Source organism: Elephas maximus, chromosome 22 (assembly GCF_024166365.1).
Source record: "Elephas maximus indicus isolate mEleMax1 chromosome 22, mEleMax1 primary haplotype, whole genome shotgun sequence".
Classification (NCBI taxonomy): Eukaryota; Metazoa; Chordata; class Mammalia; order Proboscidea; family Elephantidae; genus Elephas; species Elephas maximus.
In genome coordinates this window covers 24,612,549-24,628,451 of record NC_064840.1, presented here as the reverse complement: position 1 = coordinate 24,628,451, position 15,903 = coordinate 24,612,549, and the positions used below count along the sequence as shown (strand labels likewise).

Below are 15,903 nucleotides of genomic sequence, written 5' to 3'. Positions count from 1 at the left end.
GCTCAGGCCTGAGAAGGCGCAGGAGCACAGCCAAGGTGCAGCCCAGCCAGCCAGCGATTCCCTGCCAAGGCCCTTCCAGGTGGAGGCCCAGACAGCCCCGGCCCCACGCAACCCCCTGCCCCAGCCTGGGTCCCTGCCAAGACCCCGTGGCCGAAGGCTGCCCTCAACGGCAAGTGCAGGCCCCGAGCTGATGCTCTTGCCTCCTTCCTCCTTCATGCTGCATGGGACGGAGACGCCTGCTAGGGTAGGTGACCCATCACCTGGGGCCACTTCCTTGGTCTGGCTTTCAGTACACTTTGTTGTGCCTATAGTTTCTCGAACACCCGGCTGGGGAAGACAAGGGGAGGCCACTTGTCCATTCACTGGGCGTAGGTGCCAATGCTGTGCACACCAGGCTCCCGGGGCAGAGCCGTGAGGGACTGGGGGGTCCCTGCCCTCAGGCAGCTGATAGTCTAGAAAAGAAAGCCCCACACACAGACAGGCAGGCAGGCAGTGACGAAAGGTCATGCGGAGTCTCAGGGCAAGGCTGAGAGTGTGCGCTGTAAGAATGGGAAGTTGCTGACGGCTTTCAAGGAGCAGGGAAACTGTGTGTTTAGTCTTTCCTCAATCGCGGCCGGATGCTGGGTGGCAGTTGTGGTGGCCTGGATGACAGTGGTGGCTGTAGAGATGGGGAGAAGTAGACAAGTCCTCCTGGGGCAGGGGGGAGGGGAGATGAGGCAGGCTGGTTCTGGTGGAGATACTGAGGGATGGGAAGGAAGGAACCGAGGCTTGAATGACTGGTGAATCGTGAGTGCTTTCATTGAAGGAGGGAAACTGGGGGTGGGGACTGATTTGGGGGGAAGCACTAAGAGTCTTTTCTGAGAGAAAGTAAGCAACAGGATTGTGAATGTAGCCTCACAAAGGGAGGAGGCAGGGCTGGGGTCTCCACTGGGGAGTGCCTAGCAGAGGCTGAGTGCACAGCCCGGGAGCAGGAACCAGGAAGACAGATGAGGAAGAGAGTAGCAAAGGGCAGTGGGCAGAGGAGGACACAAAGCAGCCATGGGGCATGAGCAAAGCTGCTGGGTGCCCCTGCGTGTGTGCCCTAAAGGAGCTGGTGTATGGGGAGGGGACTGGAGCACGGTGGGGGCCGGCTCCGGTGGTGTGGGTGGGGAGGACGAGGGACCCCAGCCCATTCCTGTAGCTGTGGGAGGGGTAGGTGGAGGCACAGACTCGGTGGCTGGGATGGGGCGTGGGGTCAAGAGGGTTTTGTGCACTGGCCATGACAGGGTGGAGGTGACAGAAAGATTAAGTCCACTGACAGAGGGAAAGGGGGTAACCCAGCAGAGACTGGGGTTGGAATTTGGGAACAACTGCATCTGCCTACCTTGCTCATTGATGTGTGAGCTCAGCAAGGTGGGGGGCAGGGGAAGAAGCTGAGGAGCCCGATCTGGACCAGCTGCTGGGAGCAGTGCTAGGCCAGTCCCTGGGGCAGTGAGTGGGACTGTGGAGTGAGGTACCCAGGAAACCCTGCTCCTGCACCCCTAACCCCTGCAGTGATGGGGCGGAGACGGGGTCCAAGGACTGGTGCCCTCCTGGGCTTGGTCCTCTTCCCTGTCAGCGTCCTTCTTCCACAGGTGTCAGCGCCGCTTCAACCCCACATACCCACATCCCTGGCTGGTGCCCCTGACCCCCATCTGCTCCTCCCTGGGGACTTCACAGGCACCAGGGCCTGTCCTGGACTTGGCTCTGAAGTGGCAGGTGTGCACCCAAGGCCTGGCGCTGCAGCGAGCCCTCGAAACCCGGCGGGAGGGGAGGGCTGTGCCTGCCATCTGTCTATTCACTTTGGTTCCAGACGGAAAGGGGAGGCTGTCAGGATCAGGCTTACTTTCTTCCCATTCCTGCAGGTGGCGCCGAACTTGAGGTTGAGCTCGAGGGGATCCGCCAGCAATTACAGCACTACCAGGCCACCAAGCAGAACCTCTGGTGAGACCCGGCGTTGCCCTTCCTGACAGGGCCAGCTACCAGAGTCCGTGGGTGATTTTTCTAAGCTGGGGGTGGGGAGCCCATGGTGTCCAGAAACCTCCCTCCCTGCTGCGGCAGAGTGATTTGGAAGGCCTGAGTGGGCCAGCTCTTACAGGAGAGGGTAAGGTGTCTGACTGGGTTATGTTGGTAGCAAGGTGTGTGGCCATGACACAGAAGACAAAGGTGTAGTGAGAACAGGGCAGGAAATCGGTCACAGGCACAGAGCTCCGTGGCCCAGGCCTGGTGACTAGCAAGATGCAGCAGCCTTGGGAGATTGGAGGGGAGCACACTGGTCCCTTCACTCCTAGCTGTGTGGGGGAAGAGGGGTGAGAAGGGTGAACTTCGAATGGGCCCACCAGGGACCAGGGGAGGCTGGAAGAGGAACAAGAATGAATGTCGACCTCCCGAGCCATGGCTTGCACTTCAGGACACAGGCCCTCCACCCACTGTACCAGGACTCACTCTTCCGCCAGGTCCCAACCTGGTTGGCAACAGGCTCTCAACTCCTCAGGTCCTGCCAGCGGCAAGCGAGCAGCCTGCGCAGGTGGTTGGAGCTGAGCCGGGAGGAGCCCAGGCCTGAGGACCAGGAAGCAGAACAGCAGATGCAGAAAGAGCTGGAGGAGGTGAGGTCCAGGGCCCCCCACCAACCTCAGGGAGGCTCAGGCTCTGCTCCCACTCAGCCAGCCGGCCACCCCCTGCCCACAGGTGGAAGCACAGATCCAGCACCTGGCTGCCGAGCTCCAGGCCCAACGCCAGCCTGTCAGTGCCTGCATAGCCCGTGTCCAGGCCCTGCGGCAGGCCCTGTGCTAGCGTCCTTGCCCCAGAGGGCACCTGCTGGACTGCGTGGGAGGCTCAGGCCGCCTCCAGGAACAGAACACAACAGACCACAATGCTCTGACGTACTTTTTTTTTACTTTTTTATTTCAAATTGTTAGTAATTAAATGAATTTACTGTCCAGAAGTCTCCCACTTTTCATACAAAAATACTGTGGTACTGATACAGTTAAAAAAGTTCAATGGCTTCTCCTGCAGGAGAAATTCACAGCATCCCCAGGATCAACATGAAACCTGGCCCTGTCCCCACCAGTGGCTCCCCAAGGAATGCGTACCTGTTAGCGGGGCACAGAGTTTGTTTTCTAGGCCCTGACTCTCACACACACTAAGGGCCCTCTTCCTCCAGCACAAGCCCCTTGAAATCAATAGCAACTTCCCCGTATTTCATGCAGGCCTGGATATGGGGGTGGGCACAAGGACAAGCTCTCCCCGTCCCAGAGTTGCCCCAGCTGGGCCTCCACTAGCTGCCCACCTGCACTCACTTTAACACCGTCTGGGTACACCCTGTCACTGGTCTTGCCTGCTGGGGAGAGGACTAGACCAGCTCTGGAAGGCTGCCCACTGGGCCTGCAAAGGACTGCACTACTGCAGAAACAGCCTGCTGGCGTCACCATCCTAAGACGACACTGGCAAGAGAGTCCGTGGTGATGAGTTCAGCCACAGTGCAAAGGAAGATTTAACTTCTTCCACTAGGCAGGGTGAGAACTTGGGGACAGAAAGCCACTGTCATAAAGGCTGTGTGGCCCTGCTAGGGGGTGGGGGGGGTCCACAGTCAGTGCTGAGGGCACCTCACCCTGTGCAGGGTTGGGGGAGGCCAACAGGAAATGGCCAGGTGGCGGGGAAGCAGCAAGAAGACTCATTGCCACTTACTAACTGAAGGCTCAGCCAGGAGAGGTAGCTCCAGTTTATAGGACATGTTCGTTAAAAGAGCCAATGTCTCATCTGAGATCACTGCCACCTGTGCTTTTTTCTTTTTGTGGGGATGAACGGACAAGTAGTAGGCATGACCAGGAGCTCTGCTCTCCCCGCTGTGTGGGGGAGACCCTCTTGTCCCCATTTCTGGGGCAGATAGCAACAGTCATTTGGGTCCTACCTGGCCAGACTCCACACGGCCCAGAGACAGCCCCTAACCCAGACGCCTTGTGGGGTTTCCCATGTAAAATACCCTCAGATTTCTCTCCTTTTGGAAACAATTCCTCAGCAGCCACAGCCAGGACAGGCTCTAAAGGGAGCCCAGAGCCTCCCCAAAGCGAATCTTCTGTCCTGCTTTCAGCTCAAAGTTGAAGTCCTTGGGGGCCTCGAAGATGAGCACGATGGTGGAGCCCAGGTTGAACTCACCCAGTTGCTCACCCTTGTGCATGGGGATGCCCTCCTTGTTGGCACGCGTCACGAAGTTGAAGTCATTGTAGGAGCCCTTGCTGTACCTCGGGCTGTTTGTGTGCAGGTCCTGGAGGCAGGATGGGGTGGGAGGCTGGGATCAGAGGGGCTCGGCCACAGCCCTCACGGGGGCGGGGGGAGGGACTAGAAGCACAGAGTCCCCGCAATAGTGTGTTTGGGGCAGGAAGCAAGGTAAGGGAGCCCTTCTCTGCACTGGTCAGCTGAGCATTTAGCCCACCTCTGCTTTCTATGCCCACCACCACCCAGCCCAGCTCAGAAAGGGAGGTAGGGTCACAGAGCCCAGTAGGCCCTGACACCTGCTGCAGACCAGGAGGCACCCGGAGAGACCAGAGCCTAGCTCTGCTCTCTTAGCATGAATGGTGCTGCAAGACCAGTACCCATGGGAGCAGGTGGCCAATCACAAAACCACACTAGACTCTGCTTGTCTGGTGCTGCTCTGCTCAGGGGAGGGAGGGCATACGCAGGGAACAGCTGGCCTCAGCACCGGCCTTTCACAAGTCTGACCCTCCAATCACCATGACCCTTCCCAAGCTCAAGAGTTTGCTTCCTGTTCCCTCCTCGTCCTCAGCTTTGACCAGGGGGTCTAGCAGAATGCCAGCGGGGAGGAGGTCCTTCCCTCCGCCACTCCAGCCACCTTGTGACGGCAGGCAGAGGCTCTGCAGAGCAGGTGCCCAGGCCCTCACCCCCTCCTGGAATTTACAGTCCTGGCAGATCCTGTTGCCCAGACAAGTGCACCCCGGGAGCCGGCCCCGAGCTTCTGCAGGGCCTGGGTTCTGCTCACCCGGTCAAAGTAAATGCGGATGGAACCCACGTTGGTGGCCCCCACGGCGGTCAGCGAGAAGAAGCCATGTTTCCAGTCCCCAGTCAGGACCACCCGCTCATTGTGGCAGAAGAGCTCCTTGATCCAGCGGGCCATGCCGGGGTTCACCGACATCAGGGAGCCTGCGGGGAACCCAGTGTGTCCACTTGGCACAGCCTGACGCCCAAAGTCGTTCTAAGTGCAGAGCTGGCTCCCAGTGCAGAGCTGGCTCCCCGCCTCCTCCCTACACCCAGCAGCTAAAGTTGTCAATTTCCAGCTCCAACAGCTCACCCAGAACATGTGGTGCCTGAGGAAGGAGAAACTCCAAATCTGGAGCCTGGGTCCCCTTGACCCCAAGACGCTGAGAGTCTCTGTCTGAAGCCCATGGGTCTGCCGCCACCTGTTCCCCTGAACCTTTCCTCCCCAGGCAGTCTCTGTGGGCCCTGGGCCTACCTGGGAAGTGGCGCCGGTGGGAAATGGTCCAGTCAGTGGGGGAGTGGAAGCAGTGGTAGTCCCCAGGGGCCAGGTAGATGACACAGTGGTAGAGCTCGTTCCCTTCTCTGGTGACCAGCTGGCTCTTGAAGGAGCGGCAGGAGGTGACTAGGGGCAGACACAAGGGCAAGCGCTGGCTTGGGGCAGACTCTCAGATGAGCCCCGTCCAGCCAGCCATCATGAGCACCTGCTCAGAGCTGGGGCAGTCTGCATCCGGACTCCAAGCAAGGGCCCTGAAGCTTCAGTCGGAGCAGGCCCTGGCCCCAGCCCTCATTCCCTACAGCCTTCCCAGCTTTCCCTTCCCTCCCAACCTCAGCAGGGCTGCCCCCGGCTCCAGCTGACGATAACCCACCTGGTGGGGAGGGCAGGTCCTCCATGGAGGTACGTGGGCCCAGGAATGACTCTAGGGAATAGGTGACCCCCTTCACCTGTTCCACCTCACAGTTCTTCACCTGCCCAAAGGTGAGAATCTTTCCATCTGATGGGCTGATCTGGAAGGGCCAGGAGAAGCTTGCTGGGCAGGGGGGCTCCCAGAGAGAGAGCCCACCACCTCTGTCTGCATGCACTCCAACTCTGGCCTCCCCACTGCCGGGGGAGGGGGGCGGTCCCCAGCTGCTTCCTGAGGGAGGAAGGGGCCTCACCACACTATGCAGGCCGCACACAGGCCGGACCTGTGGCTTCAGCTTGCGCCGGAAGAACTCGCTGAGGTTTCGGTAGTGGTCCAGGTCCTCCACGGCAGCCTCCTTCATGTTCACCCCGAAGGTCCAAATGTACAGGCTGTAGACGGGCCCGCGCAGCCAATGTGGCAGCTCCACCTGGTTGAGGCGGCCCCAGGCTCGTGACAACAAGCGAGTCGGCACAGACTTGTACAGGGCCACCTGCAGGCCACAGGGCAAGGGAGGCAGAGGTTGACACACAGCCCTGCAGGCCCCCAGCAGTGGCCCCCCAGGCCTTCCCACCAGACATAAGTCAACTCCAGAGATCCCACCCCCACAGGATAGACCCACAGGGAGGCCATAGATGCCCCAAACTGGTTTTGTGATGTGGCTGTTTTTCACTAGGAACCAGACCGAGGGTGCCAAATTATCTTACACACGCTAGGAGACGGCTGAGATGGCGCTGCATTTACACACGGCTCAGTGATGACCTAGGGTATCTTGTCATCTGACACAAAGGTCATCTGACACAAAGGTCAAGCAGCATCTGCCTTCACCCGGCATGGAGACTGGCCAGCAGTCTCACCCTCCAGGGTGGGGAGGACAGAAAGGATCAGACAGCAGCCACAGAGAGGTGATGGCATCTGCCTTGTCAAGGGCCATTCCCACATACCAGACCACAAAAAGGAGCAGGGGACCCCCAGGCACAGGACCCCAACAAGCCCAGAATGTGTGCTCCTCTGCCCCCTGACCCACAGATGCAGAGCAGTTCCAGATACAGACACAGGTTCCCCTGGCCCCACAGGTTCAGTCAGCACTCTGAGGGCCTGGTGCGCCCAGCGTGAGGAGCTCGACAGCCAGGCCTGCGTGCCAGGGGGCCTTGTCCTGTGACTAAGCCAGTCCGCAAAGTCATCTGCATCTGGGGCTGCTCCCAGCACAGGGAGGGGAATCGGTCTCCTGCAGCCAAGCTCTCAGGGCTGGAGCATGGAACAGCTGAGGGCAGGCAATGGGCTCAAATGGGTACCAGGTCCTCCCTCAGGGCCAAGCACCCAGGAAGAGGCAGACTCTTAAACTTCGCTGCTGCTTGTCTCCTCAAGGTTTAAAAGCAATTTCATTCCAGCTTTGAACACCTCTATGAAGTATTGAATTAGTGGCGCCCAGAGAATTACTCTTACCTCTCTCAGCTGCCACCAGGCTACCTAAAGCAGCCCAGGGCTGCCCTGTGACCCCCGCCATTTTCAGGCACAGGCTGGAGCCTCGTCTCATGCCCCCAATGTCGCTAAGTGCCCTTGAGCTCTCAAGCCCTACTGACACCCACCCTGGATGTCCAAGGGCCCAGAACCAGGTTTCCCTCCCATGGGGCACCAACCCAAGAAGCTAAGGGCAATGGGAGAAGCCCACAACCCCCTTCCCCAGGTGGGCTCAGTTATTTTGAACTCTTCTCAAAATCACTTCCTAGGATTGCTTCTGCCTGAAAACTGGGGACAGACACCATTTTCTGAATCCCCAATGTGGGTTCTTTCAGAACCCAGAGCCCCAAAATGGCACAGTTGAGGCAGGCAAGAAACAGGCAGGCTACCCTCTGTGGCAGGCTGGACCCCACCAGCCCCACAGCCCACAACCACCCAGACTTCTCTTTGAAGGCTGCCTTGTCTTTCCCAAGGGCAAGGGAGGCTCAGCCCCACAGCCACCCAAGCACCTCTAATTTTGCCAACTCGGGTTTCCCTGTGCCTCAACCTCAGGCCCGAGGAGGGAGGGCAGGCTGGGCCACGGTGTCCACACAAACACTTACCCTGCTCACAGGCCTCCATCCCACCCGGCTGAGCGGTCTTAGGGCTCCAAAGGGTAGGAGGTAGTAGAGGACGGTGAGGGGCCAGGAGCGCAGTTTCAGAGCGGGTCTGGACATACAGCTCAACTGCCCCAGCCTCCGCCTCAGGGCCAGCTGGGGGAACTGCAACCTGCCGGGCACATGTGCACGCACAGCCCCGTCAGCCGCCAGGGGCTGGGAGGGCCCAGGAGCTCCCCCACCCCCACCCTGCAGCTCCTGATCCACAGGGGTCCACAAACAAACCTGAGTGAGGTGGTCAGGAAGCACTGGTGTGCCCCTCATCCCAACCCCACCTGAGTCAGGACCGGCCTGCCCCTGGCCAGGCAAGCTCACAGCCCAGTCTCTCCCACCTGCAGCTGGCTGGGATGCAGGGATGGCTGAGACGGAGGGTTCACGGGAAGACAGCAAGAAAATGTGGAGAGCCCTGACGCCCACCTCTGGCGCCCAGCAGCGGGAGGGGAGCCCAGGGGCCAGCTCTGTGCAGCGCAGCACAGGGGAGCTATGACCCCACTTGGCTAGGCAACCATGTGCTGAATCTTTTGTTTCCATCCCTTTGCAGGACCTGGAAGGACCTCTCCATGGCTCCAGGCCTTGTTTCCTCCTCTGCTAAATAAAGGGATTGGGCAAGACAAGATCTCCAACGAACACACACGGTCCTGTCAGTGGAGAGCTGGGTACGTCTCCATCCACCCGCGGGGCCTTTCCACAGCAGTGGGGCTCTCCAGTGTGCACCGCCCGCCACCGTGCTCGGGCCGTCTCCCTGCTCTCCTGGGGCCACGCTGCTGATGCCCTTCCTTTCAGCACAGGTGGGTGGGCCTCCCCCAGCCCCAGCGGCTCACGTTTAGTGTATTCAGCACGAGCTCAGCCTCGCAGACCTTCCCCACACCTCTGGCCTCCTGATGCAGAACAATGAGGCCCAAGTCCCCTGTCACACGCCTATGCCCCCTCGAGCCATGGAGACAATGTCACTCACTCTGAGGATGTCCCAGGCCTCAGTTTCCTCATCTGCAAAGCAACTACATCAACTGGGGACTCTAAAGTTCCCATCTGTTATGGACTGTTCTCAAAGAGAGTCTGTGTCCTCCGTTTCCCAGCTGTCAGACAAGCAAAGAAACAGCCATTTCAGCTGATATTAAAAACGCTAAAAATGAGGGCCTCTGTCAGCGCCGGGCCCCACTGTTCAGTGATGGCCACAGGAGATGGGCTCCACGCTCTGGAGGGTGACCTGGAGGGCCACAGGTCACCCAGATTCCCTGCTTTCATTCCTCTTCCACCCCACCCCCATCTTGCTCTGAAAAGGTACTATGGGAAGGTGGTAAGGGCCAAGCAAAGACAGACAAACCACTGCTTTCCCTGCGGCTTCCCTGCCCGCCCTCCTCACTGCAGAAGCTGGGGCCCAATCCGGGCAGAGCGGCGCTCCTCCCCTAAGGCCAGGTGCAGGAACGAGGCAGAGCCCCAGGCCCCCGCCGGCCCCAGAAGCGCAGGTACCTGAAGCGGGCTCGCCGACTCAGGCCCGCCTGGCCCGGCCCCTCCAGCCGCAGGGGCTGTTCCCCGGTGTCCGGCCACCGGTGCCACTGCGAGGCCGCCGCACATGCACTCGGACCCTCCGGAGGTCATGTCGGGGCATAGGGGGGTTAGGACGCAGCCAGCAGGATCTCACCATTTCGCTGCAGCGCGGAGCTCTGGTCCTCGGCGAGCCTCCGACTGACACATCACGGCAGCAGCAGGCGGCGCCAGGCGCTTTCGCCTTTGTTTCTCCTCCTTCCTCCCCTTCCCCCCAGCCACAGGAGCTCTGCGCTGTCACTGCTCAGGGCTGTCACTGCTCCAGCGAGGCCCTGCAGGGCTTGTCTCAGTGGCTCACCAGGCACAAGTTAGAGGGGGGCTGCTGTTGCAAACAGATAGCACTGGGTCACCACCTGTTCAGGTAAGCCATGCAGAAGCCCCTGCACACTTCTCCCCAGGGCTGGCCACCTGCCCCACCACTGTGAGCAGGCAGATGAGCGGGGAGAGCCCAGGCAGCGGGAATCTGACCTGCCCTCCAGGACCATGAGGCAGCGTCAGCCTGTCTGGGCTGGAGGCTGGGCCCTCCCTCATCAGGACCTGACCCATTTTCGATTCAGGCAGCATCTGAGGGATGACAGGAACAGGGAAGCAGGGCCTGATCTGTGTGGCTCTCTCCTTAGCGACCCTCATCCCCAGCGTGGGGTGTGCAGGGCTAGGACATCTCATTTCCTGGTACCTAGCTTAGAGGCCCCCTCCAAAGATGGCAACCTGGGCCGCCTTGTGGAAAGCAGTGGGAGGCTAGGAGGGAGGGCCAGAAACAAAGCTCAAGGCAGCCCCCGCAAGCCCCTTTCCCTGGATTTGCTTCAAGAAAGCACTTAGGCCAGGGCCCTGCCTGGCTACGTGGGAGGACACGCCCAGCCTACAGAGCCCTTTCTACTCCTGTCTGCACAGATAACAGGAGAGTGAAGAGCAAACATTCCACAGGAGTTGCTATCTCAGTCCAGGGTAATCGAGGCCCCTGGCGATGACATGGGCTGACCGGAGCCCGCCCCACTGGCCTCCAATCCCAGGGCAGCCCTGGAAGGGGGCAGGCGCCTGTAGCCACCTTTAGATGGAGAAACGTGGCCCCAAGATCTACTGCCTGAGGCCGTAAGAAGACCTAGCCTCGGACCCCACTCCGAGGCCCAAACTGAGCCACCAGCATGGCCAGCTCACACCTCAGCCACTAAGATGAAAATTCCCTAGGCCTGGCACCTGCCTCAGAGATGTGTTGAATCCCTGGGTATGCTAGTGGTTTCTGGGCACCAGGACGCTAAGGCCAACTCAGGTGTGGCCAGAAGCATGGGTTTCTCCCCCTGACTGAGAAAGTGGCAAGGCCTGGCCCACCCCAGCCAGGCCCATTCCAGACCCCTCTACCATCCCAAGCTCACCTTCTCAGGCAGGGAGGAGCCACTTGATTAGAGGCAGACCATGCCTGGTAGGCCTGCTCACCAGGCCTCACCCAGCACACAGACATAAACACATAAACACATAAATGTCCCCCCTCAGGAAGATAAGAGCTGTTCTGAGGGAGAGGGCCAGGGCCAGGCCCAGGCCCATGGCCACCCTACTCCTGCCCCAGGCCCATGCTGAGCCTCCCACTAACCTTCCTACCACAAGAGTCATGTCGCGTCAATCAGACCAGCTCTCTGCTGAGCACCCCCCACCCAGCCTACCAGGAAACCGGGCTCCACAGTGGGCTCCTGCTACCCCCAGGAGCTGGTGGTTGTACACAGGGAAACGGGCTCAGGGGGTCCCAAAGAAGACAGCCAGGGTTGAGTCTGGTCCTTGGCTCCAAAGTCGAGGCTCTTTCCCTACTCTAGAGCTCAGACTGAGCACACAAACGGATTCAGGGCAGGAAACGAGGTAGCCTCGTGGGCTGAAAGGGAATATAGAATGGTCATACTGTAGTACCCTGTCAGAAAGGCACATTCAGGAGACCTCAGAACAGAAACAGAGCTCACAGACAAACCCAGTCTGGCCCCAGACCTCGGGTTCTCAAAGCAGCTTCCTGTATGAACCTTTACATTTCATTCTCCCATAGCGAGTGCTGCGAGTGGCCAGTCAGGCCTCTGGCCCTTGCTCTTCCTCCCTGCAGCAGACCCAGAACCCACAAAGTCCAGTCCAGACCAGCCCTCCAAGAAGCTCCCCAAGAAGCTGACTTCTTAGAAAGACACGAAGCACTGCTGAGCCGGGGGCCACCAGCACTCACCCCCAACAAACCTCTGGGGTCTGCAGGCAGGGCCTGGGCAGGGATCCTGAGCCCACAGGTCCTGTCTCCATCACTACTCTTCCTCTTTTTCCAAAATGGGACACTGAGACCAGAGTGTCGAGGTTCTTCCAAACCACAGTCCTTGGGCAGCAAAAGGTTCCCAGGGAGCAGACAGGAATTTTGCCGTCTTATCAGGAAACAGCCTCGGCACTCCAGCTCAGCTGCAGGACGCAGAGAGGGGAGAAGGGATGCACAGAGGGGAGAGGGGACGCACAGAGGGGAGAGGGTACCCACAGGTAACTGTTTTGTCACTTCCTAGGCCAGCAGTGCTCTAGGCCACCCACTTCAGAAGCCCACTTGCTCTCCCCACCGGTGATAGCCCTTACCAAGACCCAAGGCAGAGAGTTCTACCACCCTGGCTCTGAATGGGACTGGAGGACTAAGGTCCCGATGAAGATGCTGTTAGGAGGTGGCCTGAATGAGGAAGAGCTGACACCTCCCCTCAGGGAGTCAAGAACACCTTGAGGAGGCGAGTTTCAGGCTGTGACCAGTAGGATTTTAAAGGCCAGCCACCTGGAACTTAAGAACGAAGAGCACAGCTTTATGGCGGGGGTGGGGGAAACCCATTCACTGCAATCCTGGCTGCCCCCGGAGCCAGGAAAGGCCTTGGCAAGTCACAGGCCCTCTCTGCATCTTAGCTTCCTCATCTGGAAATGGAAAGGGTCATTACCCCCGCCTATCCACCACCACCCCTATCTATCCTGCCCCCCAGGCTCCAGATTCCTGCACCTCTGCTCAGAAACCTCAGACCTCACCACCTTGCCTCACCTCTCTTTCCAAAAAGGCAAGCCCACTGAGAAAAGATGGGAATTGGCTCAACAGCCGTTCTGAAGGAAGAGTCCAAAGCTCAGGAGCTATGGCTACCCTGTGACGAGGGAGCACTGGCCCAGTGTGGCTACGGGGGGGGAGGGGGGTCGCCTTTGTCAGGACATGCTGTTCTGGGGGTTCACACCTGAGCAGCACTGCAATGTCTCTGTCTGCCCCTCAGTGCCTGGCAGGAAGACAGCATGACCCTCCCCCACCCCCACGCTGGAATGGAACATTCCAACTGAAGCCAGGACAGTTACAAGTGGAGGAGTGTGCTTGCTGCCCAGGGACCTTGGAGCCTGGTAGATTCTGGTTTGAGCCTCAGTGAGGTAGGGAAGCAGGGAGGGGGACAGGAGATTGCCCACCCCCATCCCCAGCAAGCTCTCCCTGAGCCTGGAGGCTCCACACACGCACGCTGCCAGAGACAACCTGCGGCCAACCTGCTCCCCAGAGTGGAAATCACACTGGGTGCCAGGATCACCCCTCCTGATGCCTCACAGTAACCTCCAGTGCCCCCCCATATGGCGTCTACAGGCCGACCTGAGGCACATCCCCCAGACATGGCCTCCAGGCAGCTGTGTCCAGGTCGGGCTCCCAACCCTTTCCCTGTGCTGGAAGCAGACAAACTTTCAATGCCCTTCTGAAAGTAGGGAACAGGAAATGGATTCTCCCCAGGTGAAACAGGTGAGCTGTCTTGGGCAAGGGAAGAGGAAGCAAAGAGAAGGCTCAGAGGTGCCTCTTATCAAGGCCCAGGGCTGGCCAGGAAGGGTGGGAGGGAGGCAGAAGCAGAACTTGGCAGGGTCCTTCATTCTTCCAAAGAAAAGGAACCTTCGCTTTCTTTGGCGCCGGTCAGTGGGTGGTGACACTGGGACAAGTTTGGATACCTCCAGGGTCCCACTGAAGCACACAGTGCCCCTCAGCTGTCGCCCCCCGCCCAATCTGACCCCTAGGTCTCAGCACCTGAGGCTAGTCCCCTCGCCTGGCCCACCGGTCCATGCCATCACTTCCCTTCTTTGCCAGCAGCAGGAAGAATGTGAGGAAGTGAGCTCACCCAGCCTGAGCCCTGTGACCGGTGTGGGGCTGGAGAAGCCCCAAACTGGGTTCTACGTTCTCGAGTGCCCAGCAGCCCCCAGGGCTAGACGGGCACTCCCTTGGGTCTGAAGCTGGGCCTCCGGCTGCGCGGGGCAGCGCGGCACCTCCCTGGTCACCTGAGGCTCCCGTAGACCTAGCCGGGCCGCTAGCTCTTCAGAGAAGGCTTCCGGGCGCTCGGCTTCCTCTGCTGACTCTGACTCCGGAGGCGGCTCTGAGCGCAGGGCACCTGGGGCGGGCAGGCAGGACTCCGGTGCCACCACTCGGCTGCTGGGGCCGGGGCGGCCTCTGGGATGCCGCCCTCGCCCTGCCGGCTATAAGAGGAGGGGCCGGGGCTAAGGGAGAAGGGGCGGGGAGGGGGCGGGGACGGCAGAGCGAGGGGGCTGGGCAGCCCGTGGGCAACGCCTCCTGGGGATGGAGGCGGGTCTGTCCTCCGCTGGGCGCGTGTGTGGCTGACCTCTGCGGGGACCCCGGGATCCTCACTGGGCCGAGCAGAGAGCTCCTCCGGCCCCTCTCTCTAAGCCCAACAGAAACTGTCTAAAGTCCCTGCTCCTCCCCACGCCCCCGCCTGATGACATTCGGCTGCCTCCCTCTGCCTCCTCTCCTCCTCTCCTCCAGGCACACATACCCAGGCCCCAGTGAACAAAAAGCCCTTGGCCAAAAAATGGCACAGACCACTGAAACAGATCAGCTGAACTTCTGGCCTGAGGCCTGGTGCCCCCTTAGTTCCCTCATCTGTGCCCACAGCGCAGGTGAATAACCTGTGAGCCCACTAGACTTGGGGAGATGGCAGGGGCCAAGCCTGCCCTGAACAAAAACCCACACAAATCTGCATCTGAATCCAGCCAAGTACTATGCAACACCTACAGCAGCAGGGGAAGAAGACAGGCAGAGGCCTACCCCTGTGGATATCCATGCTACTCAACAACTACACCGAGCCAGAGGAACAGGCAGGCAGTGGGGAGCAAGGTCTGGTTCCTGACCTAGGGGACCTCAGGTAACATGGAGGCTGCTCCACAGTGTCCTATCCTGTGCCCACAGCAGACATCACTAATTGATCTCTGAGCCCCAATGAACTTCCCACCCCTTCTCTCCATAGAGCTCCAAGCAAAACACCATTAGAGATGGGATAAAAGGCAGTTGAAGCACTGCAAGACAGGGACATAGGCTCCTAGCAACACCAAATTCCAGAACTAGAAAAAACCTGGAAGACAGACCATACTGCCTTCCCCAAAGCCTGCAGTACTTCCAGACCAGGCACACAGGCTCCCTGGCTACAGAGCAAGACCTAGCCTAAGTCAGACCTGGGGGGTTGGGGGACAAGGACTGTGGGCCAAAAGCCCAGGTTCTTCGTCGGCACCAGCTCTACTTTCCATTTGCTGAGCAACTTCTGGAACTCCAATGTTCTCCCCGGGGCACACCACGTCTACAATGCTGCTTTTTAACCATCCTCTAAGTTTCTGGTTCTTCTTTTTCTAAGCTTCTACAGTGGATCAGCAGCTTAGAAAACTCAAAACCAATCCACCTGCCTGCCCTAAGACTAGCCCTCACCACCTTCTAAGGGTGTGCCACCCACACAAGAAATTCGCAATTCCGGGGGGGTGGGAGGACCCCTTTGGTTAAGTTTTACTTTACCTCCTTGAAGGTCCCTTCTGGCCACAGGGTCCTTAATTCCTCCCACCCTGGGTGGACTCCCCTGAGTAGGAGTGCTGCCTAGTGCCACTGCAAGTCTCTGCAGCCCAGGGCCAGCTGGCCACCAGCATCTGCGGACAGAGGTCTTCCTCCCGCAGTGAATCCATCCAATGGTTCTTGATGTTGGGTCCTGCTGAGTGAATATCATGAACTCCCTATGGACTGAGGCCCTGTGCTAGCGGCAGGGTGGCAAGGGCTCCCAGCTAATTCTCACTGCCTGGGTGGGATGATGGATGATGGCTGGTGTCCCACAGTCAGCACAAGAAGCCACAGGTCATCAGCCTCCCAGAAGTCTGGGCAGGGAGCTCAGGCAAGTGGGAGCTGCCCTCAGGTGATTTCTTCACACAAGATACTCCCAGCCACTTGTGTTCAAGAATGGTTCTTGGCCGTCCCACCAGCCCCAGCCTTGGGGTCCCACCTCCATGGCTTCTCTGATGCCCCAGGCCCATAAGAACACTGCCCAAGCACCAGGGAGGGGTGGCCTGCAGCATGG

At 59.5% G+C, this 15,903-nt stretch overlaps 2 protein-coding genes across 26 annotated transcripts in view; one reads left to right on the top strand and one right to left on the bottom strand.

Annotated features, from left to right (window-relative positions):
• Nucleotides 1-2,938, top strand: part of SFI1 (SFI1 centrin binding protein) — a 94,891-nt gene extending 91,953 nt beyond the window's left edge. For 8 of the 12 annotated variants that reach the window (XM_049865330.1, XM_049865338.1, XM_049865336.1 and 5 more), the window contains 4 exons: nucleotides 1-244; nucleotides 1,614-1,737; nucleotides 1,884-1,962; nucleotides 2,513-2,938. In XM_049865330.1, coding sequence (XP_049721287.1) covers nucleotides 1-244; nucleotides 1,614-1,737; nucleotides 1,884-1,962; nucleotides 2,513-2,936 — 871 coding nt within the window. In that variant the 3' untranslated portion in view covers nucleotides 2,937-2,938. The remainder of the gene's footprint in view (nucleotides 245-1,613; nucleotides 1,738-1,883; nucleotides 1,963-2,512) is intronic. The other 4 variants (XM_049865341.1, XM_049865334.1, XR_007514846.1 and 1 more) reach the window with 3 other exon arrangements.
• A 208-nt stretch (nucleotides 2,939-3,146) lies between these two features.
• The window catches only part of PISD (phosphatidylserine decarboxylase), a 57,988-nt gene continuing 45,231 nt past the window's right edge, over nucleotides 3,147-15,903 (bottom strand). The window contains exons 1-7 of one of the 14 annotated variants that reach the window (XM_049865355.1): nucleotides 9,669-14,045; nucleotides 7,973-8,138; nucleotides 6,166-6,402; nucleotides 5,877-6,015; nucleotides 5,486-5,632; nucleotides 5,015-5,175; nucleotides 3,147-4,282 (exon numbers count right to left, since the gene is read on the bottom strand). In XM_049865355.1, coding sequence (XP_049721312.1) covers nucleotides 4,058-4,282; nucleotides 5,015-5,175; nucleotides 5,486-5,632; nucleotides 5,877-6,015; nucleotides 6,166-6,402; nucleotides 7,973-8,138; nucleotides 9,669-9,721 — 1,128 coding nt within the window. In that variant the 5' untranslated portion in view covers nucleotides 9,722-14,045 and the 3' untranslated portion in view covers nucleotides 3,147-4,057. Of the gene's footprint in view, nucleotides 4,283-5,014; nucleotides 5,176-5,485; nucleotides 5,633-5,876; nucleotides 6,403-7,972; nucleotides 14,046-15,903 lie in introns of those variants that run through there. The other 13 variants (XM_049865356.1, XM_049865351.1, XM_049865353.1 and 10 more) reach the window with 13 other exon arrangements.